At 36.7% G+C, this 18,312-nt stretch overlaps 1 protein-coding gene across 2 annotated transcripts in view; it reads left to right on the top strand.

Annotated features, from left to right (window-relative positions):
* Positions 1-18,312, top strand: part of LOC126297656 (cyclin-T-like) — a 116,867-nt gene that overhangs the window by 85,168 nt on the left and 13,387 nt on the right. Inside the window, exon 9 of one of the 2 annotated variants that reach the window (XM_049988738.1) lies at positions 3,114-7,047. In XM_049988738.1, the coding sequence (XP_049844695.1) occupies positions 3,114-6,363 (3,250 nt within the window). In that variant the 3' untranslated portion in view covers positions 6,364-7,047. Of the gene's footprint in view, positions 1-3,113; positions 7,048-18,312 lie in introns of those variants that run through there. The other variant, XM_049988739.1, reaches the window with a different exon arrangement.

Consider the following 18,312-nt stretch of genomic DNA (forward strand, 5'->3'; position numbering starts at 1 on the left):
TTGTGGACAGTGGTTTCGCAGTGACACATTGTTTCTACATTACAAGTATAGAACATTTTGTGACACCATTCATTTCTTCTGCATCGGCAACAGTGTTTCAATCATATTTTAATTTTTACCGCCTAACCTTATTGCATAGACAGTGGTGTATAGTGGTCTTTTGTTTTTAGATATATGCAGAAGGTATTCCATTGGTAACTCTGTATTACAAAGCAGCAGATCTCAAATGAAATAACATTCTGCCAGTGCTGTCTGGAATTTACCTTTGATTGTAAACCAAACTTCTATGTGTCACTTCCAAAGTACATTCCATAAAAGTAGAATTCAGTGGTGCCAACAAAGAGGAATCTTTGGGACAAAGCCTGGAGGGTATGGTGGATCTTACTAAGTTTTGTAGATGCAAGATCAGTCAACATATTGTTATGTCTGGATGGAGTGAATTGCATTTTATACACTGGTCAAATCATTGAGACAACCAGAGGAGATAACATTCATTATGTAAGGAATCCAATTCTTCTTTGTCTTCTGCACTTCATGGATTAAGCTTAAAGCCTGTCCTTTTTTTCGGAGATAGACTGCGTGCTTCCTGTCATGTCATCTTAACAGCTCTGCTTTCCATTGGGCTTTAAGCCGATGCTAATTTGGGAAGTGGAGTGTTGTCCGTTCACTAAAATATTCTGTATCTGGTGTTGCTTGTTCCCAAAAGTTTAATGGCTACACTTTGTATTTTGGATAAATTTGTTGTTGTACAGATACTCAGCATTCAGTTCTATGAAAAATGCTGGAAGGATGATAATTTTACTCTTGTGTCTTTTCTGGCCATATTTTAATATGTTATAAACAGTGCAAATTCCAGCTTGTAGAAGTAGCTAGCTGTAACTTTAGTGCTATCTAGTATATTTTGACAGCCCAGATATCTGAAAGATGATAAATATTCTAAAATCACTGCATCCACAACGATTTTACTTTGGCCTTTCCATTACTTTGATGCCATATATATTTGTGCGTGTGTGCGTACACGTACATAAATTGCTGGAGCAATCATGGTTTGACCATCCTTATACAGTATGTTGTCAATGTGAATAGTCAAACCTACAGAGCATCTTCAGCTCTAGAGCAATCATGAGAGATGTGGATCTAGATGATGATTAGCTGAATTTCAGATGACTTTCATACGATTAATGTCCACTTTGGACATTGTCACGAATTTTGTGAGATACAGCTAATGAAGCATGTTTTTTCCAGTTGATCTCTGTGTGGATGAGACCTGGTGTGTTATAGAATCCAGAATCCTCAGTGATACCAATGTAAGCTGAATAGGAGATCGGAGGTTCTCATCCCTCTATCTTTGAGCTGTCAAAGAACCGCTTTGGATGATGTGGTCGTCCACCAATGTGGATTCCTACAATCACTGCCAGTCTACTACTATTCTGTTATACAGCTCCATTTAGTGTGTCATTGTGTCCTCCAAGCCACATGCACACTCTACAGTGTCATGTGGTTACTGTGACCCAGAGAAAAGAAATGTATGCATAGAGGCCAAAAGCACGAAGATTATTGCAATTAGTTTGACTTGATGTCCTGTTGTTTGTTAGAACAAGCAAGAGACTTTTTCAGAGAGAACTATTGTTGCAGGCCACCGTTGCTCCTGAACATCAGTGCCCTGATTTTCTTTGAATACCTCGTGTTGTCTAAAATTTGATTCCACTGTTCTGAAACTACACATTGAGAATACTTATCAGTATGTGCTACCTCACACTTGATACCAGTTCTACCTATCATTGGCTCACTATGCTAAAAATTTTGATAGACAGTGAACCAGCTTTTCATGTAATTAAGAGCAGCATAATCACAGATGACTGCTGGGTGTTCAGTACTTCAATAGCACTCCACTTATCAGTGAGCTATATGTTTAAGGTGTAGGTGAACGAAATCGTGTCTCTTCCCATTCCTGTAACAATAGTGACAGTACTCAGCATTTCATGAAGGTCACAATTTTTTCCCGCATTGTATTGCATCTTGTCTGATCCCCAAACTGTTTTGACCATGGTACTGTTTAAGATCCATACAGTGCTTTCATTGATTTCTTGCCTGTTGGAACAGAAATTGTTACAAACTGGTATCCCACATTGTACACATTATTGGATTACACTTTGTAAAATCAGACATAAGGGCATATTATAACCAGGTTTGAATATCGTGCGATTCATGCAACCTCCTAAGGAGAAACTATTCATTACTATATTTTTCAGACACAACTGTCTTGCAAAGCCTGGTTCATTATTTTTATGTTACATATCCTGTAATATGATGTGATAAGAAAATACTGTGAGCAAGTGGTCTCCCGATCCGACTGAAGCTAATAGTGCATACACTAACAGTAATGTGAATATACAGTTGTTTCTCACACATTTGTGTGCAGCTTCTCCATCAAAGTGCATGTCCTTTTTATGGGGAAAATGAAATCACATAAATTGTTAGCGTAGCCTGTAAATATGATGAAAGATATGTCTTGTGTAATTCTGTAAAACCATCATCTCAGTTTTATTGTAAATATGTCACTATTATTTTCCTTGGGACTATTTGTGGTTTTGACTTGAGTGATGAAGACCATTGCATATGTGTCTGCTGTTATTTAGTATTTAAAACTACGTGCTGGACTGAGACTTGAACTTGGGACCTATGCCTTTCGCACACAAGTGCTCTGTCGACTGAGATACGTAAGCGTGACTCACAATCCATCCTCACAGCTTCAAATCCGCCAGTGCGGATCACGAGTCATGCTTGGGTAACTCATTTGGTAGAGAACTTGCTCACAAACAGCAAAGGTCCCGAGTTCGAGTCTAGGTTCGGTACACAAATTTAATCTTTCAGGAAGTTTCATATCAGTGCGCACTCTGCTGCAGAGTGAAAACTTCATTTTGCAGTTTTTTCAACACGCTGTTGTATAAAGTAGAATTTAACTTTATGTGAAGTTTCAAGCTGTTTTCATGAAACACAGTATTAATGTAATGCTTGTTTCCTAGTTGTAAACTAATTAAATTATAAATAGAACTATACCTAAAATTTGTTGTGCTGTGCAAATCATATAGTTTTATGTTTATGATTTACAGGGAAGTTCCTCATCACCATCACCACCATCACCACCACCACCACCACACCAGCAACAGTGGAGGATCTTTGGCACCGTCATCAAATGGCCCCCATCACAACAAGTCAAGTTCAAATCAGGCTCTGTCATCTCAGTCACATCATCCGAAGCAGGTGTCTTCACGGAATGATGTTCCCATACGACAGTCTACATCTTCAGCACGTGATGCAGCACGTCGTGAACAAGCCCACAGCAGGGAAAGTTCAAAGCGGGATGTGTCTGTAAGAGGTACAAGTGAACACAAGTTCATACAACCATCTCGCCATGAAACCTCAGAGACAAGAATGCATAATACCTCACTACAGCAGGAGCTGCCAGTATCGTCAACTGGTCATATTAAAAAAGAACCACGTTGTATTGAGCTGACAGCAGAGTCGGTTGTTCAAGGAAATGAAACGGATGATATTAGATCATCAGTTTCTGATAGTAAGCATTCTAGTAACACATCATTATTCGCAAACTCGTCAAAAGATGGGATGATGACTATGTCGACAGAAAGTAAAAATATTCAGGCAGAACATTCAAAATATACCCAGAATACAGATGCTACGAGACACAGGGGTTCAAATGAAAACAAAAACATTCTCAATTTGGTTCACAGTAGTGGTGATGTACGTGTTAAGGAACTAATGAGAGCTGCTGGTCCAGCTGATAGTGATTTGTCTTCAAATATGTGGCAAGGTCCGTCACAGAAGAGTCACAGTGATGCAGCTTCAGATCAGCACAAACATCAACACAGTCACAAACATTCTGGATCTGATAGCAAACATCGTAGATCTAATTTTGCTGATTCACACAGTACTATTGCTGACATGTCAGAGCGAAGAGCAGATGGCAGGAACAGTTCTGAAGTGTCAAAATCCAATATTCTTGCTTCTCAGCCAGGAAAAAACGATGTGAGAACAGAGCTTAAAGGTGATCGTAAGTTGGAAATGCCTTGTGATGTGAAGTATGATAGACCAGAAAGGTGTGAACCTAAACAGGAACAGATACAGAATAGAGATGACCACAATGAAGACACTGTAACAATAGCACCAACTAAAAATGTATCTTCAAAATCACAGCAAAGTTCTGCTTCAGTTAGTTATAGCTCAGAGAAGTCTAGTCACAAAACTCACCACAGATCCTCAAGTCATACATCTCGAGAAAAATCATTGTCTGGGCAACTTCAGGTACATTCTCATGGACAGGGTACATCCCCAGGCAAGAGTCAGAAATCTCTCTTAAAAGTGAAATCGAGTGGACATTCGTCTAGCAATAAAGCAGATACATTGCAGGTACCGAGCATTAGTGTTAGTCATTCCTCTAGCCGAGTGGATGTGTCATCCGCGTCTTCTCAGGTTTCAAGTGGAAAAAATGATCAGTTCGCAGTTAATGGTCTTCCTGTTGCAATTTCTGGAGAAAGTAAAAAGAAGAGGTCTGAGAAAGATGTGTCACCAGCAAAACTGTTACAGGTTGAACATGAAACTGAAACAGTTAAGCATAGTCCATCAAATTTGTCCACTCCCAGCAAGCAGTTAGGAGGAACCTCTCAGAAGACACACAGTTCAGAGAAAACCACACCAACAAGAGAATCGCCGCACACGCCTCGTGTGGCGAAATCCAAGCAGCGTACACCATCATCTGCAAGAAAAGTTCCTTCACAGCCACCTGATACTACTCAGATACATTTTGGGTCTCCACCTCTAGTTGCCCCAAGCACTCCTGGAAAGAGTATCTCATCGGGAACCTCAAATCAAAGCCATAACCGTAACAGAACAAGTAGTTCAAGCAGTGAGCCTGAATTAGTGCCAGTGGTTAAGAAGCTAGACGAGATAGCAGGTTATGAAAACATAATCAGAGAAGCAAAGATGGGAATTAAACTACCGGGTAAAGCATCAGAGGCAACTCAGTCAGTTCGTGAAAAGAAGAAAGATGAAAGTGGAATGAAAGCTACATCTAAGAGTATGCCTGCATCAAAGGATGCAAAACCTACAAATATTGTTCGACAGTTTCCTAGTCACATGGTGGCAGAGTCACAAAAACCGTCTATCACTAGTGATTTGGGAGCAATAGCATTTCCATCACCAGCAGCAGAAAGTGCTGGTGGTTTCTCTGGTGCACTTATCCATGACCTTAATCTTAACAATAACAACATGTTAGATGTTGTAACATTGCTCGATGTTCCGTATGAGAAGACTGTGACACTGACTTCAGAAGGGAACCACGTCGACACTCCTGTAACATCTGAAGCGACTGATGCCGATGACTCATTGTTAAAAAAGGTGTCGGAACATCATAGAAGTGACAAAAAGAAGAAAAAAGAAAAGCACAAACATAAAGATAAAAGAGATGAGAAAAAACATAAAAGTAAACACAAAAGTAAAGATAAAGAACGCTACAAAGTGGAGCAGCCTGAATCTATTCCAGCAGCTGCTGTTCCGATTAAAATAACAATACCAAAAGGAAAGATACAGAGTAGTTCATTGGAACAAGCATCTACCAGTTCCGGATCTGGATCAGAACTGAAACTGAAGTTAGGGCAAAAACTGAAAATTGCCAGAGACCAGTTAAAAAAGCTAGATGTACCTAGTGATCCTCCACAAACTCTGCCAAATACCCCGTTAAAAGTGAAGATTCCTCAAGCTGCTCCTAGTGGTCCTCTGAAGATTAAAATCAGTTGTAACAGTGATAGTGGCAGTGCGACGAGTTCTTCGACTCCTGTAAAAGACAATCGAAAACGTGAGTGGACCGCTTCCAAGTCAGAGATGATAAATCAGCCGCCTCACAAAACTGCACGTGTGACGACACCAGAGTCGTCAAAAAAATCTACGGGTAGCAAGCACAATGGGGCCGAATTGCGATCCAGCAGAGGGCCTCATAGTACTAAGGTATGTGATAGGGGTCAAGTTAATCTGTCCAATTTTGGAGACAGCGTTTCATATCTGTACCATCCTTACTATGACCAACCATATCATCATCCCCAGGGGATTATTCCTCAGCCTGACTACATGTATGGGTACTATAGCATGCCGTATGACATGCAGCAGTCCATGCACATGCCAATGCTATCAGTTCCGCCACCACCATTGCCACCTCACCTACACTCCATACCACCACCGCCATTACCTCCATTGGAACTTCGTCCACCCTCACAGCCACCATTGCCCAAAGATCCCCCTCCACCTGTTCCTCCTCCCCCTCCTCTTCCATCATCACCACCTTCATCATAATGTGCTATAAATATTGTATGATACTAATGTAAAGAGGCATGCTTGTGTTAAAAAGTTCCTAATCTCTTTATGTGAAGTAAGAGTGTGATAGTAGATGCATTACTATTTGCATGAAATTTCTTATTGAAAATTCTGAAGTACAAGAATTAAATTAATTTCGTCCATGTGAAAAACTGTGTGCAGTTGGATGAAGACTGCATGTATCGTTTTTTAGTGAAAGGAGTGGTATCATTTGGAGTTGAATATATTTTTATAGCATTGACCGTATTGTTTTATTTAAAGTCTAGAAATCTGTTACATTTGTGGAGGTGTCACCTTAGTCCTTCAGATGTTATCCTCTGGTTATAAATCAGTTTTGATGGCAGATATTCTTGCATTCTTTTTTTCCCATGTGTCAAATGGTAAACTTCTTTCCATCCCTCAGCATTTTCTATCTCATACACACAGAGATAAATATATACTTATGTTCTTAGTCTTCTTTTGATTTGTGCAATATTATTATTCTATGAAGTTATCAGATACTCAAGAGTCTTTATTTCCAGTGAATCATGCTATTCATTCTTGTTTTGTATATTGAATGTTTGGAAAGTATTTCTTTATTGAGATGGGATATATTGTTACTTCTTTTTAAATGATTTATTATTTGTATGCATGTTTCCATGAATAAATTGTCTTTAATTTAATTGTTTTCATTCAATTTTTGCAACAAACTGATCAGTTTTTATCACATTAAATGCTGCATATATGGGAGAAGTCTGCCCATCAACATTTTTTTTTCGATATGAAATTGTTTACAATTATAATTAGGGGAGTGGTGATATGTAAGAGTATTTTTCAAACATCTCTGATTCTTTTACATTAATTTGAAGCTTGGAGAAGTCTTTCATTGATTGGTTCATTTTAAGCTATAGTGACCATGAAATTAACCCCCTCCTTTATTCCCAGCTTCCTGTGATTATAAATTGGTGATTGAATGCCTTAAATCACTAGCCAGTTTCACTGAAGTTTCAGTAAAGTTCTTAACGTTGGAACAGAAATGGATGCTACACCCTTCCTTTGCTTACAAATGACTCTGTAATGATAGAAAGTATTGAAATGCATGATTTATTGAACACCCTGTTGTAGCAGTGTGCGCGCGCGCGTGTGTGTGCGTGCGTGTGTGTGTGTGTGTGTGTGTGTGTGTGTTTTCCTTTTTTTTTTTGAAAGTTGTGTGTGTGGAGACTGTTGTTAGTCAGTTAATTTGGGTCCAGTGATTATTAGTAAATTCCTCTCGGTAAACTGTCAATTGAATTAGGAATGAAGTTATGTCAGATTGTCTTTATTATGGTATCAATTTTGAAAGTACATTAAATATTTAAAAGAAACTTAATTCTGTAATGCTTCTCATGTTGGAGAAATTCTTTGAGTCTTTCAGGAGCTTCTGAGACAACAGAAAAGAGCCGCATTATAGCAGTTTTAAGCAAAGCTTTACAGTACCTTTATCTTTGGAGGTTGAACTAAATGAATGATCAATTATAAAAGAAGAATTTTTATGGCAGCTAAATGTCCCTTGCACTCTTTGACTGAAAAAATCTGAATGAATTTTGTGATGCAGCATCAAAATTTTTCACGGGTCATGACTAGGATATACTAATAGTTACAAAAATATGTTTTTAAGCATTGTTTTTCCCAGTGTTTGTATTTCAGCATTACCGGTTGTGTTGTGCGAAGCACTTAATTGTCTTTAAAAATGCTAGTATGAAGGAATCTGACAAGCACTCTGAAATAAAAAAAAAGAAAGTTATTCAAAAGAACTATTTAAAACTTCCTTGTTACCTGCTTGATGCATACAAATCTTGTACTTCACTCTCATATGACTAGGCATTTGTAAATTTGAAAGGAAAATTTATTTAAGGAAGTATAGCTTCTGGCCAAATTGGATGCTTGTTTTGCTGTAACTTTCATAATGGCGTCTCCAGACAGGTACCTGAAAACCAGACATTTTAGTTGACATATAGATATTAATAAAATTTGATACACTGCTAGAAAAAGTCATTCTGTTAATTAAGCTATTGTATATTTTCACATTTCCTTACCTAGAAACGTGTGTTACACTAAAGATAACATCTTAATATTTGCTGTCTATATATGTTTTGAGCTCTGGAGTGTTCTTATTTATTATGAATTAAAATATCTCTCATCTGTGAGCAAACTCCATATATTTGTTGTGGGAGAGGCACAGTTATTGCCAGTATCTCGCTACCCCCATACCTCTCCCTATTTGTTGCGTGTCTTTGCAAGAAACAGGGGTGATTCTTATTAATACTTAAAGACCTCCGAAGTGATGTATATGACTCTGCAACAAGTAATTTAATGTAAGGCACATGGGGCTGCAAATGTTGGGAAATACTCAAAACGTGGATGACAAATGTTGAACATGTGGCGTCCCCAGATGATGTACTTCACTGCATGTGCAACGATTGGGCTTGTAGGTCCTACCATCACTGTTAGGGGCAGTGCTTGCATATTGCTCCACTAGGCTACTCTGTTATTGAATACTTTTTGTAAATGTGATCAGTTGTAAATTAAGAAGCCACTAAATAGTTTTCCTCACCTTAATCAAGCAAATCTGTTCTAATTTTGTGTTTCTTTCCTGTTTTACCATCTTTCTTTGCTTACAGACTTTATTTAGTAAAGAATGTGTATATCATATACCGGTATCAATGCAGTTCAAAAAATTATACTTATTTACTTGTGGCACCATATGGTAGGTTTTGGTTGTACTGTACTTTGCAGCTAACTAACGGAGACCACAAGACTAGTAAATAAAATAATAAATGTCACCTCAGTATAAGTGCACAACTGTCTAATGAAAGAAAAGAATAGAAAGAGAAGAAGAAAACACCCACTGCCTGTCAGACCCAAGACGCGAACCCTGAGCGACACTGACATGAATACTTGTCTTGGGTTGGGATGATCAGGTCCAACAGACTGACTGGCTCCACTGCTGCACCTGGTGACATGAAATGCTTAACATTTGCCATCTACTTTTGGGGTATTTCCCAACATTTGTGGCCCTATGTATGTGTCGTATATTAAATTACTTTTCTCAGTGTCATCTACATCACTTCAGTTTTTTTAAAACATTAATAAGAGTCCCGCTATATAATGCAGTGTAAGTGCAAAGTTAACTAAAAACTTTCATCAGTCTTTCTCATATAACTGTGCAATGTCTACTTTCATATGTCCAGCCTTATCTTTGATATTCTTTCGTTTTGTACTTTAAAGGTTATTTGATAAAACTATTCTATTGTTTAACAGTGAAAGTTTATTTTCAGGGATGTGAAACTTGTCTAGACATTACTAAACGTTTCTGAGTTATAGTTAGGTGTAGTCATGATACCTTTATGCAGCAAGTCTTTCAGACTGTGTGTGTGTGTGTGTGTGTGTGTGTGAGAGAGAGAGAGAGAGAGAGAGAGAGAGAGAGAGAGAGAGAGAGAGAGAGAGAGAGAGAGAGATCCATTTGTGGTGATACTTGGTGAACAGTAAATTAAATTTTCTTATCTCTAAGAGCAACTAGTGTCAGACTTCTTATCTGATAACAAAAAGCTTTATTGGGCATGGGGAGAAAAAAATTACAAGGGAAATTTTTTTAAAAAAAAAAACTGATCCTTATTCTATAAGATCTCAACAAGTATGCTCTAAGATGTCGGCTGCATATGGTGTCCTACCAGTGTATTTCAGCATTGACACTACCGGAATTGAACATGGTTTTGTTCACTAGTGCTTCCAGAAGTTCGTACTAGTCTAGAGGAAGAGTTCTTTGACAGCTGTTTTGCAACATGTCATATAATAGTGTTGCTATCTTAATCACAGTTTCTTCTGATAAAATACTGTGAGAGTATGGGCTGTCAAGTCTCTCATGGGCTGAATTTGTCTTCTTTAACAGGTGCTATTTCCAGAACGTAAAATAATATGTAAAAGTTTACACTGTGAATCGGATCAATAAGAGCTGCTAATACTTACAGAAAAATTTGGCGTACACACACTCACATAGTGGACTGGTTACTGGAGAAAGTTTCAAGTCCCAAGAACAATTTATTTGAAGTGAATAAGTCTGAAATTTAGTAGTGAACAGTTTCATAGATCAAACATACTTCATAAAATTTCTTGATGACATATTAATTGTGCTCCATTTACAATTAGTAAGATTTCTGGTCAATTTGAATTTGTCTGAGAGAGGGGCCATTTAGCAGGCCTACCCATAGGCCTAGCACAGGTACATGCACATAATGTGTACTTTCTGTCTATTAATGATGTTGCCAAGTTGGTCAGTAGCTTATTTGACTGAATTATGAATGGACATATTTGTTTGAATGTGTCATTGAGACAGAGTGGACTAAGTGCTCTAGTTCATAGGCAGATTAAGTTGGACTGCTCAATGTATATACAACATGTATCATGTTGCAACAATATTCAAAGTGATATTTTAAAACTAGAAAAATAAATTTCTCACTGTCACAGTGACTCTTACTTAATTGTAGATGTTGGTTTTAACGTGATCATTATTATTATTATTATTATTCCAGGCACTCAATAATGAACCATCCCAGTCAGTTTTGAAATAGACGTTGAGTACAAAACACTTTTAATGGGCATCTGGGACAGAGTTGTACACTAAATGCATCATAGACTAAGAGTTTTTGATGTTTTTTGTTGCACATCATTCTGAACACAGTTAGCACACACAAACCACTGATTCCTTAAAGAATCAAACTCCTGTGTGTAAAACAGCTTTAAACTGCTAATTACCATACAGATCAGTTAACCTGTTAAATGTTTGACGTTAAACATGTAAGTGAGAAAAAGTTTAGTAAAGGTTTGAAATTTCGTTTAGAGTTTGTTGAAACCTGATAAGTGCTGTCATTATCAAACCTGAATGAGTATGATCTGGGTAATTTGCACTCTGTTTTAAACAAAACTAGTTTTTCGTGCATCTCAATGTTTATGATGTCATATCTCCTGAACCGTCTGCCATAGAATGATAGGATTTTGCAGGTACATTCACTGTTACATGAGAAGACTGCAGGATGTTTTGTGAATACAGTTTAGAAGTAAAGAAGAGATAAATTAAAATGTCATGTCTGCTGCAGCAATTCTACTGCATGAACAATGAAATTGTAGTAAGGGATAAACTTTTTCCCTTTCATCATGTTTTGAGTTATGTTGGGCGAGTAGTGGTTTTGTGAAAGTTTGAAAGTATGTGTAAAGTTCGTTGCAAGTCAATAAGTGCTTTCAGATCCTGAATGAATACAATCTGGAAATTTACGTGTGGTGAGTTATCCTGTCTCGAGACATATACACAGTTTAGAACTCTAATACTTGTCTTATTGTGTTGAACCTTTCACATAAGATTATGTTTCTTAATCAGTAGATTATGTCAGCATCTGTAATTTTTATATTCAGTCACTATTTATATGAAATACTGAAAATCAAATTCTTGGCGTCCCTGGAAGCTGTTAGGTAGGCAACATGCAACTCTCTGCAGGTTTCATGCCACGGGATAGTTGCTTAGTAATATAGATATCAGTAACATACATATGCACACAACAAATGCTAACAGAATTTTAAAAAAAGGCATATTAGAAATGGTCCTAGTGACATCAGAACCTCAAGTTTTAAGGTTTACTGCTTGATGAATTGTGTTTACTTGTAACCTGACAGTATGTAACAATGAATGGTTGCTTCATAGGTTCAATGATTCCTTTCAAATGGACTGTTAAATGACTTGACATTCAATTTGGTGGGGATTTTTTGATTATATAGCTGTGTGTTCCATACCATGATCTGGGCACTGTTGTATATGACTTGACTAGAACTAGTGTTTGTTGCTTTTACACTCTGTCTGAGGGATCTCTCCTTTGTCTCACATTCCTGTTTGGCTAATGTTTGATCCAGGTGTGAAAAAATACAGCTGTCTACGTTTGTATTGTATGATTATTAATATCTTCACAACCATTTGAAGTGTCTGCTTGACAGCATTCATTTTGCTACCAATACCAGAGGCTCTTTTGTCAAGTACACTATAGCAGGACTAACATCGAGTCTGAATTTACTGTACAATTTAATTCATATTTGTGGGAAGTTTTAATGTTTAAAATCGAACACAATTTTGGGATTATGCTGCTTGATGGGATCTCATGTTGTTGAGAGAAAGAAGAGAGAGAGAGAGAGAGAGAGAGAGAGAGAGAGAGAGAGAGAGAGAGAGAGCATGGGGGGGGGGGGGAGACTTGCATATTTGTACATGATAGACAGCCATTGCAAGCATTCTCTGTGTGAGGAGTCATTTTTGTGTTGGATGTTTGTTTCCAGACAGTTCTTAGCATCAATGCAGAATTTTCAATTGTTATACTAAAAATAAGATTTTTGTAATTGTGTATTGTGATCCTGTGTAACCTAAATAAAAATCTAAAACACGAGTTCTATAACTTGGGCAGTTTCAGAGCTGTAGTTCATCTTATTGGGAATGTGAATTAAAGAATGAAAGTCAAATTAAAATGTCTGTAATTAAACTTATAGTTAAAAATAAGAACTGCAAATCTGTTAGTACAAATTTAGTTTAGTATGCAATTTATTTAGCAATCATTACATACAATCAGATATAATCTGATAAGAGCTAGCAGAGATTAAGCAGGTAAACCACCCAGCAACCCAAGCAAAGAGAGTCGCGGAGGGCAGAATGATAGTGAAATCCTTTTATACAGTGCCTGCTCCATTTTTATAAAGTTTTTATTGACAAGTGTATAGATACAAAATACTGAATTAATGATTTTTTTATTCTTAGTATGATGTTAATTTAGTTGACAGAAAATGCCTTATCCAAAGTTATTTAAATATCATTTTTGTAATTTTAAAACACTGTCTTTCACTCTCATTGTATCCTTCACAGTGTGATGCGAATCTATTTAGGAAATTTTAAAGTGCCTTTGTATAATGTGATATTGTATGTTGGAGGAAAACGCAGAAAAGAAAGAGAGGAATAAATGAATGAGTAACTTTATTTTTATTTTTAATAGCAAAGGAATTTGCAGAAGTGTATGAAAAATCTCTGGAACCCAAAAATAACAAGAATAGTGTAGAGGTATCTTAGAACTGAGAGCGGGTAGAAGGCCTTTCATTGCACAGTTGGGACATTTGGCAACAAGGAGGAGATGGAGATGGAAGAAGAAGAAGATGATGGTGAAGATGGAGGAGGAGGAGGTGTGGTGGTGGTGGTGGTGGTGGTGGGGGGGGGGATGGAGAAGCTGTCTTTTCATTAATGTAGTGGTGTGATACATCTGGAAACTTTATTGTATCAAATGTTTCACGATGCTGTTTGCTTTTTAGAGAGAAATTTCTGTAATATAACAAACATGTTAAAGAAAGAAATGTGTTAAAATGTAAGCATATCGGTAGACGATATGAATAAATTAGTTTTAAGATATCTTGAAGGTGTAGCCTTGTATGGAAGCATATTGGAAATGACAACAGTCCAGACAGAGGATATTAGATTCGTATGAAATGAAATGTGGTGTTTCAAAAGGATGTCGAAGAAAATGAACAGGTACTGAATCAGATAGGTGGGAAAAGAAATTTATGGTACAACTTGATTAAAAGAAGGGGCTGTTAGATAGGACACATCCTGAGGTATCAAAGAGTAGGAATGATGTAGGGGAAGTGTGTAGGGTAAAAACTGTAGAAGGAAGACCAAGGTCCTCATCCATCAAGTAGTAGTTTATTTGGAAATCATAGATGGAAGTGTGAGGCAAGGGGAGGGGGTAAAAATTGGAGGGGGAAGACCAATGTTTGAATGCAGTAAGCAGGTTAAAATGGTGTAGGTTCCAGTAGTGTTGCACAAATGAAGAGATTTCTACTGGATAGACTAGCATTCTGCTTTATAGACTAGTATGAAGAGCTGCATCACAACAGTCTTTGGATTGAAGACAACTGCAATGACAGCCAAATTGATGACAAGAAAATCTATAAAGTGCTAAACAATACATTTTGTTATATAGAGGATAAAAATTAACCCCAATCCTATTCAATACCTCCTCATTAGTTACGTGATCTATCCACCTTATCTTCAGTATTCTTCTGTAGCAAGTGCATGGTAGTCCTAAAATTATGAGGAGTAGATGGTATAACAAACGTGGAGACTTCAATTGATGTATAGTATTTGGGAGCATTTGGCCATCCTGATAGCAGTTTTCTTTAGTCACATCAGTTGAATACTAGCATGATTTCCTTAACAAAATGGCTGGTTTCATCCTCCACAAATGTACAAATTGGGATAGTACTGCATCACAAACTTGTTTTAATCATACATTTTTTCTTTGTGGTCACATAGAGATGATGATAACTGTTAATGTCTGCTTCACTGCGCAGTCGTATAAAACTTTGGTTCACTTTATGGGGAATGAATTGTATTCCATCTAATGTAGAATGTGAGCAACCACTGTGAATACTATCGTATCTTGTTAGTGTTTGTGATGTACCTTCATGTGATCAGTTTTTCCACATTACTTTGGTTTGTTTGACATAGCACTTATGTTGAAGATGCACTACTGAATTGGTCAGCATGTGCTTCCATCATGATATGACACCTTCCTATTAGAAGTCTTGAGTGTGAGATGATCACAGACAAATACTTGGAATATAACAAATCTATTAGGAAAAGCCAGTTATGTATTTGTTTAGGTTGCCCAATAGTACCACATCACCCTGCCCCAGCCCCCTCCCCCTCCCAACTGTTATTATTTATTCATCTTGTATTCAAAGGGCAACCAGATTCCTTACAACACCAGTTCTTAATTAATTATTCATTCTACTACTGTAATTGTACTGTAGTAGTTGAATCTAATAACTAATTTTCAGTGTTCACATATATCGAGTGTTGTTTTTTTCTATAAATTCCAAATATTTACACTGTACAGTTTTCTTCTTGATCAAAGTTAAGTGCAGCCAAAAGTAATATGTAAACACTCAATGCAGTTTCATTACCCAAGAATAAGTGTGAAAACTTCTTTGCAACAGCTTTTCTCCTGATGGTGTAGAATCAGTATAAACATTTATTTAACTACGTTCAAGACTGAGAGCTGGTTATTTAGTAGTAAAATATATTTGAAAATGCTTGCATGTATTCACTTGCTGTGTGCATTTCAGTTGAAAGATATTTATAGACCCATCCCAGTTAAGACTAGGGAATGTATTATTCTCAACAATTTAAGATACCTGAAAAGAAAATATCATTGTCAGTGTGGTTAAAGTACTGTTTGTACCGTAATTTCCAACAGATATGTAAGTCAGGTTTAATTATTAACTGATTTTCACTGAGGTTGATTTGTAATTTCTTAATGTGTGCATAAGGTATATGGATTGTATAAAGAAAGCAACTGCAGCTATGGTTGAAAATCTGCTCTCAACAAGTTGGGATACAATTTGCTATTAAACTGTTGATTGTATTATATAACTTTTGTTACCTTGCTGTTCTGTTTTTCACATTTTACCATCTGCAATATATAACAGTAGCCTTCATTGAACATAAAACATTTTCATATCTGCGTATGTTTCATTAGGTAGAGTGCATTTTGCGAATAGTAAATGAGGCAGTTTCAAAGATGTGTGTACTTTCAATGCATCTGTGTATCTGACAACAGTTATAAACAAATTGTAATGTTCTTATTGTGTGGCATTTTATTCTGCTACAAGGTAAGGCAGTGTTATTTGCAAGCATCATAATGGAATTTAAATTGCGTTGGAGATTGATGCAACTGAGGGTGGTTAGCTTTTCGGTACTGTTATGGATTGTGGTTAAGATTACATATTCATTCATTGAATAACATGTGACACAACCATCGTATTGGAGCTGATAAGGTAGTAATGATAAATTATTGTTCATGCTTGGAATTATTTTTATCACTAAACTGTGAAAGCTGCTGCAATATGTATGCGTAAAATACAGTCGCTTTGCTTGTTAAAATATGCAGTTAGAAGACTTTGTATTGATGTATTCTTAACTGGTTCTTTATCTGCTGAAAACAGCAAATTATGTATTTACCTGTTAACATATCTTGGAATTCACATGTAAAAAATGTTTAATTTCAGCAAAGACAATAATATTTAAAGAAAAAATTATTTTAATCTTGATGCTTTATGTGGACCCATTAAATTAGCCAAGCCGACCAGCACCTGATTTGCGGAACCAATTGTACACTCATTACTATTGAGCATTTTTGTCAATTTTATAAACAGTTGCACATTTGATTTCATAGTTAAGTGTTGCACAGTTTCTTCTAGCAGCTGATTATTGAAATTTGAAGATTGTAAAAAATTGTTTTGCATTTTAACCAACAATTTATTCGTCACTGTTAGCCTCATATCATGCTTTGTTGTATTGTTCACAGTTTGTGTACTGATTTTCATTATCATTATTTTCATCATCGTTCATAATGATATGTAAATAATTTTTATGTTAGTATTAGTTATTTTTATGTTAGTATAAAACATAAACACCAAATCTGGAAACTAAACAAGCAGTCCCAGTGAAATGTAGCAGTGGTAATGGATTGTAAGGCAGTGGAAGGAAAGTGAGAGAATAGAAGACAGCAGGAGAAGTCATTTAAATTTTGGTGAAGAGGAAAAGTAAGTGTAGAGTGAGGGAAGCCAGAATTGAAAAAGAAATAAATCTGAATTCCTTAATGCATCGTATAATTAAAAAGTAAGGGTCTTTTGTTCTCATTTAAGTATCGATGTGTCGGAAACACAGTTGCTTGAGTGCATAACTATCTATTAACTGCTTACAAAGCTGTAGAAGTCTTTGTTTTTGTTTGGTAGTCATTTGGGTATGGATGACAGCAAACACCAATTACTTACAAAAAGCGTTGCTTCCACTAGTTTCAAAGTGCATGATGTAATTTAATATTTATGATCAAAATATTGTACAGCTGCTCAGATTCATTGGGAATTGTGCCTAGTTTATGAGCCTACAGTAATGAATGAAATAAAAGGCCAGACATTGACATTGAGACTTCAAAAGTGATTGTAAAAATGTGCATGATGAAGAGTGGAGTGGCAGATCTAGTATCCTGACTGATTAAATTGTGCAGTATGTGGTGCAAAATCTATGATCAGGTAGACTGTTGGAGACTGCTGCTCAGGCTGATGAATTCCCTATGTTGGATGCACTACATTTTACGTGTTTGTCGTGAAAAAGTGTGGATATCACAAATTATATGCAAGATGGAAGCCAAAAATGTTTATTAGCCAACACAGAGAATGATAAATGTCACACACATGTATGTTTTTGAACAGATATTGTCAAGAAAAATGATTGGTTTTCACACGTTGTTATGGGCAACAAGACATGCATATCCTACAGCAAAAAATGATTAAAACAATGGTCAATGCAGTGAAAAAAATGGTTCAATCTCTTTATTCAAGCAAAACAGGATGACTTTCATTTTCAGGGATGAAAATGGTCTTCCTTTGGTTGACTCCGTGGAATGTTGGTCAACAATGACAGCTGACATTGACTATGAAATGTTCATCAAATGAGATGTGCCATTCAGAATTGATGAAATAGCTGTAGGGGTTAGCTCTCCTCCACAACACTGTGTGTTCACACTGTACTACCCATACCAAGGATAAGATTCAGAATTAAAACTTTTAACTACTCATCCTAGAGTTCCAAACTTGTGCCCAGTAACTGTTACCATGTCTTGCTCTCAACTCTGGCTTGGTTGACAATGATGTGAAGAAAGCACCAAGCAGAAAACTTATATGCAGAGGGATTGAAGAACGTATTTCAACTTTACAGCTTATGGTTACAGCAACAGTAGTCTCAGAAGTCTGGCTGGGATGTAATTATAAGAAGCAAAGGTCAGGTATTGGGGTTGCAAAAGTAATAAGTCACAAATACAAAATGGAAATTTC

Source organism: Schistocerca gregaria, chromosome X (assembly GCF_023897955.1).
Source record: "Schistocerca gregaria isolate iqSchGreg1 chromosome X, iqSchGreg1.2, whole genome shotgun sequence".
NCBI lineage: Eukaryota > Metazoa > Arthropoda > Insecta > Orthoptera > Acrididae > Schistocerca > Schistocerca gregaria.